We start from the raw sequence: 22,602 nt of genomic DNA, 5'->3' as shown, positions 1-22,602 counted from the left end.
ACTTTGACTCGCTAGGCACGGCCTGGAGATGAAATAGTCTCCCGGACGTGTAGACAGATGCATTTCCACAGGTTGTTGGACGCTGTTGAGGTTGATAAGCGAATAAGCAAACAAGTCATTTAAAGGCCTCTTCAGCCCCTCAAAACATTAAATATCGCATTACCGGGGGACCCCCCCCCAACCCTGTTTCCAGGGATATACCTAGAATTGGGAGCAGGCACTAGGAGAGATTTTGCACACTCCCATTCAGAGCAGCACGATTCACAGTAGTTCAGAGAAACCCATCATCGTCCGTTGGCAGCTGAAGGGGAAGTTGTGGTCCGTGCACGCAGCGGAGTATTACTGCCTTAGAAAAGGGAGGACATTTCTGACCTGCTACAGCGTGGACAAACCCTCAAGACGTTATGCTCAGTGAAATAAGCAGATCCCACTCGTAAGAGGAACTTAAGTCAGATTCATGGAGACAGAAAACAGGAAGGTGGCTGCTGGGGTGACTGATTTGGAAGTGAGTCACGTGAGGGGCAGAGCCAGGGTACCTTTTGGCTGAAACGACATGGTTCTGGGGCCAACGGTGGGCGCCTGGCTTTCTGCCTTGGCCAGCAGCCCCCCCGAACCAGCAGCTTCGGGGGGCACAGACCGGCCTCCTGATGGCAGCAAGGGCACTGTGATTCCGCCGACTGCTGCCGTAGGTTAGGGAGCCTTCTGGACCAGGGGTCTTCCAGCCTGATGAGCGATCCTCGCCTCCCCACCCCCCACCAGGCTTCTGGGCATGGCATTTGCAAACCATAAAATCCACTTATTGTAAGATTACAGTACAGTGATTTTCAATAAAGCTGTACAGTTGTGAAGCTGTCACCATATTCTAATTTTTGGATGCTTTGTTACCCTGAAAAGGTCCCTCGTGTGAGATCGGTCACACTGCTCACCGCAGCCTCGGGCGACTGCTGACCCGCGCTCTGTGTTGACCTGTGCTCTGTCTCCGTAGCTTTGCCTTTATCAGAAATGTCATATAAACAGAGTAACACATGTGGCCTCTTGTGTCCGACGCCTTCCACTTAGCGCACGTTCATCTGCACGTGTTATTGTTGGAGCACTTTTGTGGTTGTGTGGCTTTCCGTGAGTTGGATGTACTGTGTTTTGTGTAGCGATTCATTGGTTGATGGATCGATGAATTTTGCCCGTTTGGATTTTCTCCCAGCATTTGATGGTTATGCGTAATGCTGCTACAAACATCGGTATACAACAAGTTCTTGTGCCATTTCCCCGTGGCATCCTATATATGTGGGAGCTGAATTGCTGGGTCATATAGTAACTCCTTGTTTAACACTTGAAGAAACTTCTAAATTAGCTTTCCAAAGTCGCAGTGCTATTTTGGATTCCCACCAGCAATGTATATGGGTTCCAGTTTCTCCACATTCTTGCCAACACTGAGTATTATCAGATTTTTAATTTTTAGCCATTGTGGTGGGTGTAAAGGGCTATTGAGTTGTAGTTCTGACTACATATCCCTGATGATTAATGACGTTGAGGATCTTTTCACATACTTAGTGGCCACTTGTCTGTCTTTAGTGAGAGGTCCCACCAAATCCTTAAATTGAGTCATTTGCTTTTTTATTGTTGAGTTGTAGTGTTCTTTACATATTGTGGCTACAAGTCCTTAAACTGATACATGATTCTTTTTAATTTTTTTTTAATTTTTGAGAGAGAGAGAGCAGGGGAGGGGCAAAGGAGGAGGAGGAGGAAGAGGAGAGAGAGAGAGAGAGAGAGAGAGAGAGAGAGAGAGAATCCTAAGCAGGCTCTATGCCCAGCACATAGAGCCTGACATGGGGCTCCATCTCATGACTGTGAGATCATGACCTGAGCCGAAATCGAAAGTCGGGCACTTAACTGACTGAGCCACCCAGACACCTCTAGCAGATCCATGATTCTAAAATACATTTGCCTTTTCACTTTCAAAGTTAAGGTTTACTTGACAGTATCTTTTGAAGGACAAAAGTTTTTAATTTTGGTGAAGTCCAGTTTTGTCATTTCTTTTAATTTATGTTTTGTGCTTTAGTATCATATCTAAGAAATCTTTACTGAATCCAAGGGCACAGAGATTTTCCCTTTTTTCCCCCCTGTTTTGTAGTTTTGGCTTTTACATTTAGGTGTGTGATATTAAAAAAAAAATTATTTTAATGTTTATTTCTGAGAGACAGAGAGAGACAGAGTACAAGTGGGGGAGGGGCAGAGAGAGAGGGAGACACAGAATCTGAAGCAGGCTCCAGGCTCTGAGCTGTCAGCACAGAGCCCGATGCAAGGCTCAAACCTACGAACTGTGAGATCATGACCTGAGGCGAAGTCGAACGCTTAACCAACTGAGCCCCCCAGGCGCCTCCCCCCCCCCCCATGCGTGTTTTCCTAAGTGAGCCAGTACGGCCGCCCTTTCTGGTCCCGGGTCATGTGCACTTTGGTGTCACGTCTTCTCAGACCCCTCTCTGTCTCTCATCCCTGCCCCGGCTTGAAGAGCTGGGGCCTTACGTTCTGTAGTGCACCCCATCTCGGGTTTCCTCTTGACCAGACTGGGCCACGCTTCTGTCATGTAAAGGAGCCGGAGGGGGGCCCCGTGGAACTGGCCCTGTGCTGTTTACTTCCTCACAGCAGCTTGGGACCTGCTAGCTCAAAAGCCCTCGGGTGCCAAACCCCAGTTTCTTTGTCTTTAACTTGGAAAAGATGATTTTCTAGGTCCCAAGGGTATATGAAGTTATGTTGATCGCCCTACGCTATCAGAAGGGAAAGATGGTAGCAAACTCAATTTCTTACACATCCAGTTGTTTAAAATATACCTCACGGGCGCCTGGGTGGGCTGCTCAGTTGGTTAAGCATCTGACTCCGTATCAGCTCAGGTCAGGATCTCACGGTTCGTGAGTTCGAGCCCCGTGTTGTGCTCTGTGCTGACAGCTGGGAGCCTGGAGCCTGCTTCAATTCTGTGTCTCCCTCTCTCTGCTTCTCCCCCACTCATGCTCTCTCTGTCTGTCTGTCTCTCTCTCTCTCTCTCAAAGTAAATAAATATTAAAAAAATAAAACTATGAGTTTTTACAGTACCTCCACTTCAAATATAATACCTCATGATTCTTTGTAGCCTTTTCCTAAGTCTTTTCTCTGGCAATGAGAAACTTGGCTTCCAGTTTTTAAAAAATCTATTTATTTATTTGTCCAGTGTATCCAGCCTCCTGACCACACCATTCCTCTCCTCAGCCTGCTGTGTCTGTGTGCCCCTCCGTTCCACACCCGTGGCCTCTAAGCTTGCCCCCTGCTCCTCCCTGGAGCTGCTGATCTACCCCCGCCTCACATTCTCAACCACCGTGCTAACCTTCCCCTGCCTGGAAGAGCGCGTGTCTCATATATTTTTATGTGTAAAAATGAATCCCCCCATCTCTATCACACACGCATATCTTTTTCCTACGTGACATATATATAGTAGATTCTTGTTATTCGTGGTAGTTATGTTTATAAAGGTGCTGTGAACACTGAAGTAGCAAATATTGAACCATTGCTCTTGGGAGAAATATAGAGTCAGGTTCCCGGCAGCCTCTGTCACAGCATTTTTATCAGCCGGTCGCTACCTAACCTTGTTTACACGTGTTTTCTGTCCAGTGACAGCTTAGCTAATACACATTGTGGATTCACTAGCACTGAACTCCTGGCCAACAGTAGTGTAATTCATGCCCGAGTGAAGGTTATCAAACACCTGCATTTCCCGCCCTGGCTCATCACAGCCTTCTTTCCCTCAGGGATACTAGCCAGCCTTTCAGCACTAGACTTGGGGGCCACTTGTAACAGTGAAATCACCCAACAGCAATGCAAAAACATGATGCTAAACAGACCCCCAGAAGGACGTGTGTTTATATGATGGGCTCAAGCGAGAAGCCGAGGCAGCACCGTCTTTGACCTCAGCTGAGAGTGTGAACGTAGGACCTTCAGGGTTTTTGCTGCTTTGCGCGTGCCCACAGAGGACCACAAAGGTGCCGGCAGCTTTGATTTGGGGGTTACAGGTAAGTTTTAGTGAGCAGGCAAACTGGCAAATACAGAGTCTTCCCAAGAGGGAGATGGACTGTTCTTACATATTAAAACCAAACCCACCAGATGGATCAGGGAGGCCACCAAAAATGACTTTACCCTTATGTGCTTTGCATTGTTATTTTTTTTGCAAGGAGAATGCCATCGTGCATTTCCTATCTATTTATACCCATATTTTAAAAAGAAAAGGGGCCTTGGGCTGCCTCTGGGTATCTAGAACCTTAAAAGACTGGACATTTTCCTCCTTCTGTTCTATTAGGCTGGCCTCCCTTGGCCTGATAGGTGTCCTCTCTGCTGGTCTTTCAGGGACCAACACTGGATTTATTGGATCAGCTTTGATCTGTCTGTACGTGGACTTTTGGATGGAAGAATGAACTTCCTTTTGTTTTTATTTATGTATTTTGAGATAGAGTGTGTGGGAGGGGCAGAGAGAGAGGGAGAAAGAGAATGCCAAGTAGACCCCACACCATCAGTGCAGAGCTCGATGTGGGGCTCCAACTCCTGAACCATGAGCTCCTGACCAGAGATGAAACTGAGTCGGAGGCTTAACTGACTGAGCCCCCCAGGTGCCCCTGAAATTCTCTCTCTGTTAAGTTGCTCTTATTTTGGGCCTTATGATAACAGGGAAACTCATCCCCCAAAATGGGATTCATCAAGAATCAGCTGTTCGATGTACCCCATTGTTCATAGCAGCACTCTCCACAATAGCTAAAACATGGAAAGAGCCTAAGTGTCCATCAACAGATGAATGGATCAAGAAGATGTGGTTTATCTATACCATGGAATACTACATGGCAATGAGAAACAATGAAATCTGGCCATGTGTAGCAACATGGATGGACCTTGAGGGTGTTATGCTGAGCGAAATAAGTCAGACAGAGAAGGACAAATATCATATCTTTGCACGTATAGGAGGATTAGGAGGAACTTGACGGAGGAACAAGGGGGAGAAGAAGGGCGGAAATGGTGGGGGAAAGGGAGAGAGGCAAACCATGAGAGACTCTTGAATGCTGACAAAAACTGAGGACTGATGGATGTGGGGGGAGGGGGGATGGGCATGGAGGAGGGCACTTTGGGGATGAGCACTGAGTGTTATGTGGAAACTAATTTGACAATAAACTATTTGTAAAAAAAAAAAAAAAAAAAAGAATCAGCTGTTCACCAGGACTGATGGTGCTTTGATGGTAACAGCTTGCCTGTTTTGAGGGCTCTCGGGTCTCAGATGCTACCCTCACCTTCACCTTCCTGGGAGGTGTGGGGGGGTCTGTTTTTACAGAGTCCCACCCCCTCCAGACTCAGAAGGCTGGACTCACATAGCTAGCCAGGATTTGGACCTGGAACTGATTTCAGAGTCTGAACTTCTCAACAAAGGACGAAATGTTTGAATCTGGCTCCAGGTCAGGACCTGGGATGCTGACGTGCTTTATTATCACTACTTATTGCAATTGTTTCCAGGTTACTTCTAGGAAGGTGAGTTGTTTGGGGACCCACTTCTCCAGACTTGTGAAGGCTTTTCTTTCTGATGTCTCAGTCCTCTGGGGAGAGAAAAAAAATCGAATTGGAACTCACAAGATGTGAAATTCTTCTTAGACCTCCCCATAAGCTTCCCTGGGGTCATGCCTCGAAGGTTCATAGGAATTCAGAGATCTGTGATGATCCAGCCAAAGGCACAGCAGGCCCCTGAGGGGTACCTCTTCAACAGGTGAATAATCAAGAGACTGACCCATAGGAAATCAGGGAGAGAATGCCCCTACCCAGAGTGGTGGATCTTGTGTGACAGTGGGGTCTTCCTGTTAAAACCTGGAGGGAGAGGAAAGGTCAGTTATTACCTGGAGAGCCTTGAAATCGATGTGTTCATTCTCTGAGACCCGACGGTTACCATGGGATGAAAATATTCCTGAATGAATGTATTAGTTTATAAATTAGAAAAACAATTGAATCTCTCTCCAGTGAACTTTAGAGCAGTGCTGTCCAGGAGAAATATCATGTAACCCATCTATGTAATTCAAAATTTTAGGGGCGCCTGGGTGCCTCAGTTGGTTAAGCATCTGACTTCAGCTCAGGTCATGATCTTGCAGTTTGTGAGTTTGCACCCGCGTCAGGCTCTGTGCTGACAGCTCAGAGCCTGGAGCCTTTTTCAGATTCTGTGTCTCCTTTTCTCTCTGGCCCTCCCTTACTTACTCTATGCCTCTTTCTCAAAATAAATAGACGTTAAAAAGTTTTAAATAAATAAAATAAAAAGTTTTAAAGTTTGTAAATAAAATTTTTCTGGTAGCCACATGCAAAAAATAGGTGAAATTAATGTACATAATATATTTTTGTCACCCAGTATTTCTAAAATAGTATCAATTCAACATGTACTCAATATTTTAAAATATTAATGAGGTATTTTAAATCCTATAGTTCATACCCAGCTGTCAAAACCCAGTATCTCTTTGCGCTTCTGGCGCATCTCAGTTTGGATGGCTACCATCTTGGTCAGCACAGGTGTGGAGGGCCCATCTCTCCCGCCCCCATATGTCAATGTCAGACGGTTTTTTACCCAACTGCAAAGTGCAATCGGAAGTCTCACAAAAGATGTGGAATGATACGTGTGATTTGTTTAACTACTGGGCCCACCCGCGAGACTTTGGCAAATGAAGGTGTGGAGGAGTGAAACCAGTTAACAGTGAAGAAAAAGAAAAGGATGTGGTGGTGTGATGGGCCACCCCATGTGCCTCCCTCCACCCCCGCCCTGTCCGGATTCCGTCTGTGGAAGCCCTAACCCCCAGGGCCTCAGAATGTGGCTGTGTTTGAGGATGGAGTCTTCACAGAGGTGATCAAGTTAAAATGAGGTCATTAGGGCGGGCCCTGGTCCAGGAGGACGGGCGTCCTTGTGAAAAAGGGAAATGTGGACACAGGTGGCATCTAGGGGCCAAGGAGACGGCCCTCGAACCAGCCAACCCAGCCGGTACTTTGCAGGGCACTTGGTTGCAGAAGCCCCAGCAGGCCGCTACAGGTGAGCTGGCCGGGGCATCTGAAGACCGTGATTTGAACATGGAAAGATTACCAGTGGCTTTTAGGACAACTGAGAATGTGTCTTGCTGTCCTTTTGCTGTTGCATCCAGCTGGGTTCCTCCAGACCTATGCGGACCCCTGGTGCTGCGGGGGGTCCTGTGGGTGAGGCTTGGGGAGAGGGGTGGGGTCGGGAGGCGGGAGGTTTCCGAGATCCCAGCCCTTACCGTCTGCGATGGGTCACCGTGTCTCACTCCTTGGGCTCCCGGCACGTAGCACTCTCCCCCCATGAACATTCCCAGCAAAAGGCCTCCTCCTGATGAGCTACGGTGAAACATTTGGGCATTTAACAACAAGATCTGGTGCTGGATGGGAAGATTGCTCTGCTCCTTCTTTGAGACAAAGGTAGAAAAGTCAGGAAGAACACCTAACAGTGTTGGCGGCCAGCCATGGAGGAGAGTGCAGGACCCGCCATGACCCTGGCACAGAAAGCGTGTGTGCATGAGCCCCGCCCACGGCCCCACCTGCCACACGGGGGAGACCACCTCTGTGGGGCTCGGTCAAGGCCCAGCCCAGCCCGTCTCACCGTGGGGACAGCCGGGAGCAGCTCCACCAGAGAAGTCAGTAGTAGAAGCTTTCAATTAGCCTTTTGTATTTTTGGACCACAAAAGGTCTCCTAATCTTTGTCGTCGGACCTATCGAGAAAGGAGAAACCAGTTCCTACATGGGGAATAAAAGTCCACATGTCCTGTGCGTGTGTGGGCAGCCGGGTCCCCGTGGCGGGGGGCAGGCCGGGGCTGGCTCTCCCATTGACTTCCTGGGTGCATCCCCTCCACCCTCAGTGCGGGGCCAAACCCTCACACCGTGGGCTGCGGCGAGGCCGCTGGGCTGGAGGGCACACAGCCTGCTGAGCTCTGCCTGATGTGGACCGGGCACCCAGCACAGGGGTGCGCCCCCTCCTCTTCCAGGTGAGGGAACCGTCTCAGGGCCAGGAGCTCTGAGGCCGCCCAGCATGTGCCCCCCAGGGACAAGACATTAATTCCGGAGTTGTCTGATCCACGGCCCAGGCTGCTCACAGGCTCTGGGTCACTGTGGGGTTCAGGCTTCCCCGGCCCCGTCCTGAGCAGCACCATGAGGGCTGCATTTTCAACTTGTAGTTAAAATGACCAAGGCTTGGAGGGGACAGGATTTAAACCCAAGTTGTCCAAGGCTGCGTGCTTGCTTTCACTCTAACTCTCTGCGTCGATGCCATCAGATTATAGCTGAGTGCTGAGAGCAGGCCCCAGAAAGGACACTGGTAGGAAGCAAGCCCCCCCTCCCCCATCCTGGAGAGAGCGGGGGGGCGGGGGCAGACAGACCTGAATCAGCCAGTACACAGGGTAACTTCAGACTATGATGTGTTAACGGGAGCAAAGTGGAGGCAGTGTAGGAGGCGTGATGGGGTGCTACAGGGCTGCCCTATGAGGGGTGACAGTGAGTCACGGTAGTCAGGATGGCCAGAGAAGGCCGTTCCGAGGAAGTGACCTGTAAGGTGAGACCTGGACAATGAGAAGGAGCCAAAGAATTGAGAGGGAAGGGCATTCCAGGCAGCGGGCACAGCAGGTGCAAAGGCCCTGAGACAGGATTTGCCTGGGGAGTTGTGAGGACAGCAGGGAGGCCTGTGCAGTTGGTGTAGAGTAAGTGAAAGGGGAGAGGTCAATAGGAGAAAGGTCATGAAGAGTCATAATGAGTTTGGCTTTTATTATAGAGTGGAAACATGCTGCCCTGGGGAGAAGGGACTTTGTGTATGTGTGTGGGGGGGGAGCTAGGCACCAATGAGCTAGAGGTGGACCCTCTGACCCCCTGCAAAGGGCACGTCTCCTTAGAGCCTGTGTGGCCCTGGACACTAGCAAGGGACCAGCCTCCAAGTGCCAGATGCCACCTGCTCTCCAGGCTACTCACCCAGCTCTCCACTGGGGATAGAAAAGTCCTTATCCAGGATGGCCCACTTCTGGATCCTCTGTGCATTGGAGATGGCTTCCTTATTCACGGCATCTATGCCCTCCTGGATGGCCTTGTAGACCAGGGGGTCCCGCAGCTCCAGAATCTCAGAGACGGTGGACACGTGGCTCCCCAGGTTCCGGCAGAAGTTGAGGGCCTCCATGCTTAGGTCGTCCATTGGCTGTCCCGTTATCCCATCCATCTGACACTGCCCCAGGAGAGCCTCGTCACCCCACCCAGCGATCACACAGTCCCTGGCCACCCTGCTGACCAGGAAGTGGGGCAGAGACCCCCGCGGGACAGTAAGCCCACGTTACCTTCAGCGTCAGCAGGATGCTCAGAAAGTTTGCCTTATCCCCCACCAGCATGGCATGACTGATGATGGGGATCTTCTCCTTCACCAGGTTCTCGATGGGGATCGGGGCCACATTCTCACCGCCCGCCATGATGAGGATTTCTGGAACAAACGTGGCTCGGTGAGGGCTCAACGGTGACAGGACAAAAGGCTCGTGCCCTCGAGGACCAGAGGGGACATATGCTGGCACGGATGACCACCCCCTTAGTAAACCCCAGAGGCAGGGGCGCCTGAGTGGCTTAGTCAGTTGATCATCCGACTTTTGCGTAGGTCATGATTTCGCGGTTCGTGGGTTTGAGCCCTGCGTCGGGCTCTGTGCTGGCTGCCAGCTCAGAGCCTGGAGCCTGTTTCAGAGTCTGTGACTCCCTCTCTCTCTAACCCTCCCCTGTTCTCTCTCTCTCTCTCTGTCTCTCTCTCCTAGAAATAAATAAAACATTTTTAAAAAATTAAAAAAAAAAAAGAAAACCCCCAGAGGCAGAGGAGGACCCCTGCCTGTGGCCGGGACTCCCACCATGCCCTTCTCTAGTCCACAGACCCAGCCTCACTCTGCTCTTTTTCCCCTGTCTCCTTAAAACCCCCAGCAAATGTCTAGTCCTGTGCACACAACACTTGGACAGTGCTGTGTTAATGCTTTGCCTGTTTCTTGGTCCTCTGCACCCTGACCCAGGCCCTCCGGTATGTCTTGCTTAGAAGACAGTAGAATGTTCCTGGCTGTGCCTGGTCTCTCTGTCTCCTGAATTTTCTACCACCCCAAACAACCTAAGTCCTTAGGTAGCATCCCTAACTTGGGCCCGCCTTAAGAGAACTGTGTCACTCTTCCCCCAGCCACTCAGATTCTCCAAGGGCTGCTCCTGCCCTATCTACGTTCCTTACTTGCTCTTTCATCCAAGGATGCTGGCTGCCTCCCATCCCACCCGCCCAAGACCTGTCTTAATCCTGTGCTCCTTCAGCTCTCCGTACCAAGGTCACTACAGCAGTAGTAATAATATGATTGTGTGACGGACACCTGTGGTGGTGTCTGCCAGTGACTCCTCTTCCAGGCAGCCATCCCTGCCGTTTCTTTAGGGGACTCTTCTCCATGGTGAATGCTTGTGGTTTGAGCCAAGACTGCTATGATGAGCATGTGACCAGGTCTGACCAGTCAGTGTGTTCTGTTCTCTACAGTGATTCATTTTGAAATGGGATCCAGTGAGAGTCAGACCTAAACTTTTGCTGTCCCTTGGTTAGGGCGAGCCTTGACTGTTGGTGGCCATCTTGTCACCAAATGGGAAAAGCCTCTTCAGGAAGGGCCCCAACACCAAGGACAGCTCAGGAAGGGAAGGATAATGCAATTCCTTGTGATGTTGTTTCGGGCACCTGGATCCAGCCAAGCCTGAAGTGAGACCTTTGGGACTTTTCCATTTTTTCGCTCAAACCTATATAAGAAGGGTTTTCTGTTGCTTATCATGGAAATGATGCTAACATAGCCCCCTTACTGAATAGTTAACTACCTGTGTCAGGCTCACTATCAGATGCTCGGTCTACATCACAGGTTAGCAAACTACAGGCTGAGTCCAATCCAGCCTTCTATGTTTTTGTCTGGCCGTGAGCTAAAAATAGTTTGTTCTATTTATTTTATTTTGAGAGACAACATGCACAAGTGAACACAACTGGGAGACAGGGACAGAGAGAGAGAGAGAGAAAGGGAGGGAATCTTAAGCAGGCTCCATGCTGAGCATGGAGCCCGACACAGAGCTCAGATCCATGATGCTGGGATCATGACCTGAGTCGAAATCAAGAGTCAGATGCTCAACCAACTGAGCCACCCAGGTGCCCTGGTTTTTATACTTTTAAACGGTGGGAAGGAAACCCAAGGAATAATAACATTTGCAATGCATGAGGATTATATGACATTAGCATTGGCACATGGCCACGTCTGTGTGTCTGCATGTTGCCCATGGCTGCGCGTGAACCACAGTGGCTGAGTTGAGCAGCTGTGCCACAGCTGTACGTCCCACAGATCCGAAGAAAGTTTAGTCTTAGGCCCTTAACAGGAAGAGCTGGCTTATCCCTGCTCTACAGCATTTCTGCTCGTCCTCACTGAACTGTGACAATTACATAGATTTCAGAGCTAGCACGGATGTCTCCCCCAGGACCATTCTTCCAGGGGCCAAATCCTGGATGGCCCTCTGCGGGGGTGGGGGCTTGTCCACTGTACAGCTGTGTGGGTCCTACCCCACGCAGGGTGGGGGGCTGGGAGTCGGGCCCTTCAGGGATCAGGGCTGGCGGGCCTGCAGGGGCAGCCCCGGTACCTTTGATGCGGCCAGTGATGTAGAGGAAGCCCTGGTTGTCGACGTAGCCCAGGTCGCCGGTGTGCAGCCAGCCTTCATCATCAATGGCCTCGGTGGTCATGTCTTCCATGTCCAGGTAGCCCATGAAGACGTGCCGGCCCCAGATGCAGATCTCCCCCACGCTGTCCTTGTTCTGTTGGTGTAGTATGCTCCTGCATCCGTCCATGACCTTGCCTCAGCTGCCGGGGGCGGGGGGGCAGAGGGAGGCGGTCAGCGCTCGGAGACCAGGGTACCCGCCCAGGTCAGTGCGGGGTCTGCAGCCTAGGCTCACCCTCTCCAGGACCCGATGGGCGCAGAGAGTTCCAAAAAAAGGAAATACAAGTGAATTTTGAATACACGCAAAAGATTATTTTCTCCAACCTCACTCATAACAAAAGGAATATAAATGAAAAGTTGTGTTGAGATACCTTTTTTTTTCTTTTTAACCAGTTGGCTTAGCACAGTATATGGTGCGTATGCAAAGCGTTTGCTTCAGCATCGATGGTGGCGAGGAGGATGGAGAAAGAGCCCTAAGTGTCCCACCACCAGAAGCACCCGTTGAGTGAGCAATGGCCTGTGCCCGCCGTGGATATTACGCCGCTGCTAAAGACGGCAGCTGTTTGCTCGGACACGGAACGTTCTCTCCTGGATGAGAACCTCTCACCGGCCAGATCCACTGGATTCCTGAGCATGGGGGTGTGAGTCCAGACTGACTGGAAGCTGGAATACCGTAACGGACCCAGAAAGCAAAGGACACTGGCTTATCTGACTTCATATGGTTCCCAAGCTCCAGAGAGCAAGTGACCGTTCAGAGAAGACGAGTTTTGTGTTCATTTTCACATGGAAAATGCTTTTGTTTGGGATAGAAGTATGTCCGTCCCATCACTGCTTCGCCAGCTTAACTCCATGGAAGTGCTGTGGTGGTCTTGCCCCCACGAGGGTGTTAGGGGCTGAGTCGTGCCCATCACCCCCCCCCCCACGTGTTGCACTGTGAGCCCCCAGCACCTCACAGTGTGACCGTATTTGGAAACAGGGTCACTGCCAGTGTAACGAGTTAAATTAAGACGAGGTCCTGCTGGAGTAGGGTGGCCTCCGACCCTCATGGAAGGATTGGTGTCCTTATGGAAAGGGTCTCCTTCAGACAGGCACATGGCGAGAACCGTGTGAAGACGGAGGAGGGGATCCAAGTGATGCGTCTATAAGCCCAGGAGTGCCAGAGGTGGCCAGCAACCCCCCACCCCCACCCACCCCCAGATGCCAGCGGAGGGCCTGGGCCAGGTTCTCCGTCACCCTCAGAACGAGCCAACCTGCCCACACCTTGACCTCGGACCTCTGTTCCCCAGAGTTGTAAGAAGATGGTTTTTTTGTTGTGTGAGTTTGTGGGACTTTGTTATGGTGGCCATGCCAAACTCACATACACGCGTCGTGAACTGGAGGTCTGGGGTGGGCGGGAGGGAGCTTTTCACCTTGTCAGTTAATGCCTTCTGAGTTTGGGGATGTGGGCCTGTATTCCTCATTGAAAAGTGCTATTAAAGACAGAGGCCGGGACCTGTACCTTTCCTCCAGGGTTAGGGAAGCGTCCCTTCTCTTTAGGGAAGGACCCCCCATTCAGTTTTGGGAAAACTGTAGTGGGCATGTGGGTTACAGCCAAAGATAGGCCTCAGGTGGGCTGTGGAGTTGGGGGGGGGACGTTGGGGTGCAGAGCTCCCCCCAGGGTAAAAGCAAAAGGCAAGAGATGGTTTTGCCATATTAGGAAGATTGAGCTTGCTTTTTGCCAAGTTCAGAGGCAGTTGGAACCTGGCCAAGCACGAGAGCAAAGCTGGACTTGTGATATGACTGCAGGGAGGGGGTCAGGGAGAGACGGTGGGGGCTTCTGTGACTTGCAGACCCACACAGACCTCGTCTTTGGTGTCCCTCCCGTTTCAGCGTCCTTGGGTTCCCTCCTGCGGCCTGGGACCCGCGGGGCTTGGGAGAAGGGCCCGTGGTCGTGTTGGAGAGGGAGCATGGCAGAGACGAGGGGTCCTGAGGTCCCAGGAGGGGAACCTGAGCTGGGTGAGCCTGGGCGGGCTGTCTGGAGCCTGGGTGAGCTGTCACTCACCAATGACAGCTGGGGAGACCCTGGAACATTCCAAGAGCCCTCCCTGTCTTTGGGCTCTCCGGCAAATGGGAGCTTCCATGGTCATGAGCACGTAGGGCTTAGAGGCTGGAGAACAGGGGTCATTCTGGACACTTGGGCCAGGGTTCATCTTAGCTCAGTGGCTTGCCTGCCCTCCCACCTTTAGCCCCGGACCCCCACGTCGCTGGAGGGCTGGGCGTCTGCCTAGGAGTCTGGTACCTTCGAATCCTGTAGCTCTCCTGAATGGGTATGGTGTGGGGTCCTGAGCTTTCACTCAAACCGTACATATCGCCTATAGGTATGTCCAGGCTTAGGAAGAATTCAGAGGTCTCTTTGTTGAGGGGTGCGGCTCCGCTGATAAAAGAGTGGCAGCGATCAAGGCCAAGGGCACTCTTGACTTTGCTGAACACGAGGGCCATCGCCATGCGGTAGCTCATGGGAGTTTCATTTGTCCTGTGACTAAGAATGCCAAGGACGAAAAAAAATTCTAAGAACAGCCCAACAGCCATGCAACCAAATGGGAGTTGACGGGGGGCCAGCTGGAGAAGGCTGAGCCCCCTCACCCACTGCCCTCTCCCAGCCTGGCCCTGCTGGCCCCTGCACCTACCCCAGCATCCTTTTTGTATTGATCTTTAAGCCAATAACTCTTCCCCATGAAAACACCTTCTTCCTCAAGCTTGAGAATTTGGCACCAGTTTCCTTTATCGTCTCCTGCATCTTCTCCCAAATTCGGGGCACCCCCAGGAAGGCAGTAGGCTTTACCTCCTGCAGAGTATTGATCAAGGTGCCCTGCAAGAGACAGAGTTGAGTCAGCCACATGGGCACCTTGCATGGAACCTGCATGTCCCCTCTCCCCAGCCATCCAGCTCAGTCCAGGAGTACCTTACCTTTGCTGATTGGCCCAGGGTGAGCACCCCACCCACGGGAGCCCACCCATTGGCTGGCTGGTAGCCACTCAGATTTCACACTCTCTCTAGGGATTTGGTGGAGAGCACAGACTGGTAAAAACAACAATACTTGACCAAGCAGGCAGTGGAATATTGCACAACTGTTCACAAGGATGTAAGATTCTTTCCCAAATAGATCTACGGATTCAGAGCAATCCCTGTCAGAATCCAGGCAGGACTTACCACACAGGTTGACAAGCCAGCCTTGAAAATTTACATGGAAATGCAGAGGACCTAGGACGACCGAAGCAATTTTGGAAAAGAAGAACAAAATCAGAAGAATCGCTATTTGATTTTGAAATTTATTATAAAATAGGGTCATCGGCTGTCCTGGTTTGCTCAGAACTGAAGGAGCTTCTGGAATGTCCCAGGAAAACCAGGGCAAGGTGGTGGGCCTGCCCGAAAGCCCAGAAGACTCTAGTATAAGGATGGATGCACAGTTCGACGGCGCAGAACACTTAGGAGCAGTTCAGGGGAAGGAAGGATATTCCTATCCTGAAAAATTAAAGCGTTCAGCTTCGTGTCTTCTCACCAGAGAAGTGAACTCACAGCGGAGTGCAGACCTGAGTGTCAGAGCTAAGATGCAGAGGCTTTGGGGGACACGCGACAGGAACCTGTGTGGCCCTGGGGCAGGCAGGGGTCTCCGGCACACGGCACCAGGGACCGCAGTCATGAAAGGGGAAGGGAACGACTTCTAGAAGCGAGAAGACACAGCACCGGGAGAAGGTTCTTGTAAACCAGTATTTGGTTAGAATCCAACCATAAGAAGATACATAACCAAAATTTAAATTTCTTTTTAAGTTTTATTTATTTATTTTGAGAGAGAGAGAGAGCATGAGCAGGGGAGGGACAGAGAGGGAGAGAGAACCCCAAGCAGGCGCAGTGCCGTTACTGCAGAGCCCGGTGTCGGGCTCGAACCCACATGAACCATGAGATCATGACCTGAGCCGAAACCAAGAGTCAGACACTTAACTGACGGAGCCCCCCCAGACGCCCCAACCACATTTTTAAATGATCAAAAGAGGGGCGTCTGCGTGCGTCCGTCGGCTGAGCATCCGACTCTTGGTTTCAGCTCAGGTCTTGATGAGTTCAAGCCCCATGTCAGGCTCTGTGCTGGCATTGCAGAGCCTGCTTGGGATTCTGTCTCTCCCTCTCTCTCTGCCCCTCCTGCTCTCTCTTTTAAAAATGAATAATGGGGTGCCTGGGTGGCTTAGTTGGTTAAGCGTCCAACTTTCGCTTAGGTCATGATCTCACGGTTCGTGGGTTCGAGCCCCGCGTCGGGCTCTGTGCTGACTGCCAGCTCAGAGCCTGGAGCCTGTGTCAGAGTCTGTGACTCCCTCTCTCTCTGACCCTCCCCTGCTCACGCTGTCTCTCTCTCTTTCTCCTAGAAATAAATAAACATTTTTAAAAAATAATAAAAAAAATAAAAATGAATAAAAAAAAAATTTTAACCAGCAAAAGATTCACACTTTTTTCCTCCCAAAGAAGGTATACAGCCGGCACCAAGTGCATGAGGCGGCACTCACCCCCTTGCCCCCCCGTTAGTCATCAGGGAAGTGCACATGCCACCTTCCTGCCACTAGAACGGGCAGCGGTAGGGACAGCAGCAGCACGGTGGCCTCTCTGGCGTCCTGGGGGGAGCATGCAATGGGGTGGCCACTTTGGAAACAGTCTGACAGTCTCTTAATATGTTAAGATACTTTTATCGCCCGTGGGGCTGGTGGTTTGGAAACTGTTGAAGTATTAGGAGTTGATAAGGATGCAGAGGGACTGGATCTGCTCGGATCTTGAAGCCATCAGCCAGAAAAGGAAGTGTTTATCATCGTGTGGCTACAAGTTCTCCAACACGGAGCACAGGGGTGTGGGAGGGGGGCCGAGGAGATACTGAAGTGGAGAACAAAATGACGAGGAGTCTGCCATGTGAACAACGAGGGAACGAATCTTCTAGAAGGAGTCACATAGGCTGTAAGACTTAGCCTGCTCAGTGCCTCCAGGCAGAGTCGCTGTCCCCTGAATGTGTCACACCCTAACCCCAGAACCTGTGAAGATGTTCTCTTTCACAGCAAAAGGGACTGTAGATGTGGGAAAGGGCCTTGAGATGCATTTGGTTGTGTGGAGCTTTTTGGTGCTGGGAATGCTGACTTAAAACACACATGTGTGCGCACACACATCTGCTTTTTATTTTTGAATTTTAAAAATATTTTAATTTTTTTAATGTTTTATTTATTTTTGAGAAAGAGACAGCGTGAGCAGGGGAGGGACAGAGAGAGAGGGACACACAGAATCCAAAGCAGGCTCCAGGCTCTGAGCTGTCAGCACAGAACCCACGAGCCATGAGACCATGACCTGAGCCGAAGTCAGACGCTCAACTGACTGAGCCACCCAGGCGCCCCCAATATGTTCTCCTTTTAATACCAGTCACATCTTAGTTTTGGGTGGTTCAGTGTACAACCTGAACAACCATATGGGGATGCCCTGACGTGGATAAAGACATAAACTAAAAGAACGGGGCCAGCCATTTCCACTGCCTCTACGTTGGAGCATAAGATAGAGAAAGAACCCCTGGATCGAGGGCTTAACAGAACCACCCACTCGTCCCAGGCTGCCCTCAGCCTCACCTTGAGCGCGTCTGGTTGAGCGAAGTAGGTGTAAGCCCCAATCTTCATGGGTATCCAGACATCCATCATCTGAGCCGCGATGTGGCTGAGGGGAAGGTAGCTGACCACCACCTCCTGCTTTTCCGCGGCGTTGGACAGGCCGCAGTTCTTCGCCGCTGCCCCGGCGGTCCACGTGATCTGGAACACAAGTCGGGCTTACTTGCTGGAGGGCCATTTAAATGCAGTTATTTAACACACACTTACAGAGCACCTACTGTGTGCTCGGCACCGCTGTCCTACTTTGTACACATGAAGTCCTAACATGCTGGGGTCGGTAACCGTGATTCTGTATATTTTACAGATGGGGAAACAGAAGCACGGAGCAGTGAGCTGACGCCCGAGGCTAGGAGTGAGCAGCTCTGAGGCTAGAAGAGCCACTTGGACCCAACAACACACCCTGGAATCAGAACACCTACATGGAGAGTCAAAAATCTCAAGGATTCAGTAAGCATCCCAGGATCAAATCCTGACTCTGCTGTTTGCTTGCTTGCTTGGTGACCCTGGGCTCTTTGCTCATCTGTAAAATGGGCACAGAGGCTTCTCCTGTCCAACACACCAAACAGCCTTCGCGTAATCCCATCACACAAACACGCAGCAGTGAGCAATATTCATGTTTTTCTTTCTCCACTGCATGCCTTGATGTGAAGTTTCAGCAGGTCTGTAATTTTGCAGCCGGCACTTCTCGCTGGCATCATAAATCCCTGGCAAAGAATCCCTCATTCATTAAGCCACACGGGCCTCCACACTGTTCCTCCAGCGCGTGAGGCACGGTGCTGCCTCAGGGCCTTTCAACATGCTGTTCCAGCTGCGTGGAATGCTCTTCCTCCAGCTTTCCCCACAACTGAGTCTTTCTCAAATGTTATGTTTCTGCTTAAATGTCGCCAACTCAGAGAGGCCATCTCATGCCACCCAAACCGGAATGGCCTCAGACGGAGGGAGTTTCCTTCTTTCCCAGCAGCCTGTGTTCCAAGGCACCAGTGACATCTGTTGAGGGAAGGAGCTTGGCCCGGGTAGACCATGATGTAGGCCAGGGGTGTCGAGACTCCTGGGTTCAGAGCCTGCCTCAGTGACGTTGAGCACGTCATTTCCCCTCTCCGAGCCTCGGTTTCCCCATCTGTGAAAGGGGTTTGTGACCGTTTCCCTTGGGGCAAGGGGGTGGGGGAGGGGCTTGGTGCAGGGTCTCGGGCGGAGCTTTGGCCTGCGTGGCTGCACCGGGCTAGCCTTTGCTTGCTGCTCTGACGACGATGGCGTAATCTAACAGGGTCCTGCGTTGGCATGGCTGGAGTGGCCCACGGTGCGCCTGTATGTGCAGGGCGGGCAAGGACAGCTGCACATTCCCTGCCGCACCTCCATCCGGAGCTGGAAGGTGTTCCTCTCCCCTCACAGGGCTGTTTGGATCAAGACATTGGAGCAGAAGTGACCCTGTGTGGCTTCGGACATTGAGCCTCCGCGTCTGTCCAGGAGATTCCTTCCTCGGGGGGAACCAGCCACCACGCGAAGAAGCCCCGCGCCCTCGGGGCCACGACACCCCAGGCCATGTGACACAGGGGAGTGCCACCCTGCTTGGGCAGGAAGCGCCAGCGACACTTCCTGGGACTAAAGAAGCTCCCCGCCGAGCCCCGCCTGAGCTCCAGACTCAGAAGAAATCCACCGCTCGGGTTTTAAATCGGCCTGAGGTACCCAACACGGTGTCTGAAATCATTCACCCCGTAAGGCAACTCTGAGAGACAGAAGCCGTTCTGGCCTCCCTTTTACAGACAGGGAAACTGAGGCCCAGAGAAGATGAGAAACTTGTCCCAGGTCACGCCGCCAGCAGGTGGGAGCGCCAGGATGCAGGCCCCGGGTCACCGTCACGGGGAGAGGGCGTCTCATCAGCCACAAAGGCACGAGGCGCAGAGACACCGGCCAGGGTAGGGGCAGGGTCTCAGTAGATTCCTTTCATCCCTTTATACAGATTCCAAAGTCGTGGATCAGGGCCCCCTGTGCACCCGGCATGGGGGTCACAGTGGTGACATGGGAGAGACCTGTCCTCCCGGGGCTGCTGTCCACGGGAATCAGGGTGAGAAGAACAGGAGCCAGAGGCAGATTAGAAGCCACCGGAGTGGTTTATTTTTGTGTGCTGTTTTTAGCACGGAAGTCCGGGAGGGCTTTGTGGAGGAGGTCACGTGGGAGCAGGGCCCGAGGGAGGTGAAGCTACGAGCCGTGGGGCTCTCCGGCAACGAGAGCGAGCAAGAGGGCACGGCCAGTGCAGAGCCCGGTGCGTCTGCTAACCGGTCACCTGGGCTGGGAGGAGGCCTCGTGTGAACACCGGTGGTCTTCCCGACGGAGACCCACCATCGCCAGTCGGGGGCTTTTCTGCTTTAAAAACTGTGCACGTGTGCACCTTGCTCGCAGACGTTTTTTAGCTTTCAGCACGAAGCACGCTTTGCCCTGCCTGCCGCGCTGCAGCGCTCAACAGCGTTTACGTCACGCGTGTGGACAGTTTCACACGGCGGCCACGTGGAGCTGCAGGGCTGGGGGCGCGTCCTGCAAGGCCGCCTGCCTGCCGGGTCCAGGCCCGGCGCCACCGTGCTGCTCTGTGTGGCCCGGCCACGTGGCCCCGCCTCTGCACTTCGGTTTTCCCACATGCAGAAGGGAGCGTCCGCCTAGAGAACTGGCAGGAGCCGCTCTGAGCGCTCAGAGCGTAAGGCCCTCGGGCCGTGCCTGGCGTGCACGCGCTGCTTCTCCCCTTTTTGTGTGAAGCCACTCTGTTGACGGGTAGCTGGGGCACGGGCAGTACACGTGTGTAGAGGGGACAGCCTGGCACCCCTGACACTGGTCTCCACCGGTGAAACCATCCCCCAAATCAAGGTGGTGAATGCTGACGTCACCCCGAGGGTTTCCACGCACCCCTCTGTGACGCCTCCCTCATCCCCTCCCCCTGCCCCGCCGCCCAGGCAGCCCAGATCTGCTTTCTGTCCCTGTGGGTAAGTTTGCATTTCTGAGGGTTTTACATAAATGGCGTCCTTCAGCATCCGCTGCCTTTATTCTCCTGTGACGATGGTCTAAATTGCTGTCGCTTGTGGCTCCGTCCAGACATGTCTTTTCCAAAGACGCAGCCTTTCCCGAGTAACTGAAACAGCAACTTCCGCTTTGCTTCCGAAACACGGAATGTGTGTCCTGCTCTTTCACGTACTTATCTTACTATCAAACATGGCCTGAGCTCTCTCCAAACAGGAGCTCAATCAGTTTTCAAAACAGCCCGCGCGGAGGGGACTGTAGCACCACACCCACTTTACAGATGTGCAAACTGAGGCTTGGAGCCGTGAGGTAAGCCTCACGATCAAGAGCCAGGATTTGAATGCAGTCTGCTCTGAAGCCCTCGGTTTCAGCCCCTGCGCTAGGCTGCCCTCTTGGAAGTGATCACATGACTCTCCTTGCTTCACTGGTTGGGGAGCCACCATGTGCCAGACCCCTCGAGGCCACCCTGCGTCTGTGGGTCAGGAGTGGAAAAAGCCCGAGGGAACCTGGCCCAGCATGCAGGGACCCCGGGGGCCGCAGAGCTCGGTGCTGCTGGTGGCGGAGACCCACTTACATTGTCGTGGCTAAGCATCACCCCCTTGGGGCTGCCTATGGTCCCAGAAGTGTAGATGACCACCGCGCACTGATTGGCCCTCTGGCTGTCTATGATCTGGTCCAGCTGGGACTCGGGGATGCTGTTGCCAAGTTCCATGAAATCATTCCACTGTGGAGAGAAAAGACAGGCAGGATGGGGGCCCCGGATGTGAGCGTGACCTGCAATAGGCCAGGGGTGGCCCCCAGTCAGGCCAGTGACCATCAGCTTCTCCAAAGCAAGATTCCCGCCACGAGGGGTCACCCGGCCTGGTGCCTCTTAAGACAGCCCTAAAATGTTTGCTTGGCCGCCTCTACTTCCCAGCCCGGCTGCTGGGTCTGGACATGTGACGGCAGCTGGTCCAATCACAGTGAAGGTCAGGGCTTTTGCTGGAAGCGCTGGGGCAGGAATGAGTCATCTGGACCCGGGTGAGTCAGGATGTAGCCCTGGGAGCCGACGAAGGTCACCCAGCAGGTAAACAGGAACCAGGCTTCCGAACCAAGGTGTTGGGACCTGGAGCTGCACACTTACCTGCCTTCAGATGTGGGCTGGGCTGTGCCAGCTGAGCTGTCACCCAGGACGGGGAGCCCCAGCAAGGCCCTGGAGGAGGGCGGGGCTCTGGATTCCAGACGGAGGGCACGCAGCGGCCCCCAGAAGGGGAGTGAGGATGTGACGCCGGGCCCACCACCGCGGGCCCCATCCAGGGCCTTTCTGGTCTCGCAGGGATGGTGCCGTGGTCGTCTAGTGGGCAGAGGCCCCGGGTGCTGCTCGGTGGCTGACAGCGCAGTTTGGCCCCACGACAAAGAATTCTCTGCCCCGAGCGTCCAGGGTGTTGTTCATCCTGCTGCCGCTGACAAAGGAGTTTGTTTTTTTTTTTTAAGGTATGCAAACCTCAGATACTGCTCCTGTGACGGCCACTCTTAACCACTGAAATGTCTGTGGTTCTGATCAGTTTTCTTCCTCAGTCAGTCACCATTCTGGTCTTGACATGTGAGTGTTCTCTGGAAGGTGCACAGGCAGCCGAGGTTCTGGTTGGCCAGAAAGAAGCACTGGCACCTTTTGTCTGCCTTCCACGAACCAGATAAACTCTGTGACGTTTTAGGACTTCTGATCCGAGTCATGGGTTTGAGGGTCTGATCACCTGGACGTTAACAGCAGCTCGTCTTGCCCTTCTCACAGGCCCCCTGGCCCGGCTTACCTCACCCCTGCTCTGGCTAGCCTGAGGTCATCCTGCTTGGAGAGCCGGTAGAGAGAGGGGGAGAGAGGGGGAGGCGCAGAGGAGCCTGGCTGCTGGACCCGAAGGAGGATTGGGGACTTAGCCTCTAGGGCAACGTTTAAGGAGATGCAAACGACAGAACAAAACAAAAGACGCCAAACCTCTGGTAATCAACATAAGTAGTATTTTAAATGCAATACTTTTAAACTCACTAATAACTTTAAAAAAAAAAGCTTCATGATGGGGGCGGTGGGGGGGGGAACTCAATGCTATGAGCTTTCACACACCCAATTTTCAACGAGGCAGTATTTTTTTCAATGACCGTAAACGCCTTGAAAGAAAAATGGATAATAAAATGGAGATGGTTATGTTAAGCC

At 52.4% G+C, this 22,602-nt stretch overlaps 1 protein-coding gene across 1 annotated transcript in view; it reads right to left on the bottom strand.

Annotated features, from left to right (window-relative positions):
* Positions 1 to 5,439: 5,439 nt before the first annotated feature.
* Positions 5,440 to 22,602, bottom strand: part of ACSBG2 (acyl-CoA synthetase bubblegum family member 2) — a 34,385-nt gene continuing 17,222 nt past the window's right edge. The window contains 11 exon segments of the mRNA XM_039221342.1: positions 5,440 to 5,594; positions 5,814 to 5,859; positions 7,281 to 7,377; positions 7,640 to 7,748; positions 8,995 to 9,241; positions 9,351 to 9,490; positions 11,680 to 11,897; positions 14,033 to 14,272; positions 14,421 to 14,602; positions 17,379 to 17,555; positions 20,992 to 21,141. Of these exon segments, the coding sequence (XP_039077273.1) occupies positions 7,675 to 7,748; positions 8,995 to 9,241; positions 9,351 to 9,490; positions 11,680 to 11,897; positions 14,033 to 14,272; positions 14,421 to 14,602; positions 17,379 to 17,555; positions 20,992 to 21,141 (1,428 nt within the window). The 3' untranslated portion in view covers positions 5,440 to 5,594; positions 5,814 to 5,859; positions 7,281 to 7,377; positions 7,640 to 7,674.

This window comes from Hyaena hyaena, unplaced genomic scaffold (assembly GCF_003009895.1).
Source record: "Hyaena hyaena isolate Hyena2069 unplaced genomic scaffold, ASM300989v1 scaffold_988, whole genome shotgun sequence".
Lineage (NCBI taxonomy): Eukaryota > Metazoa > Chordata > Mammalia > Carnivora > Hyaenidae > Hyaena > Hyaena hyaena.
This window is presented reverse-complemented; position numbering and strand designations above follow the sequence as displayed.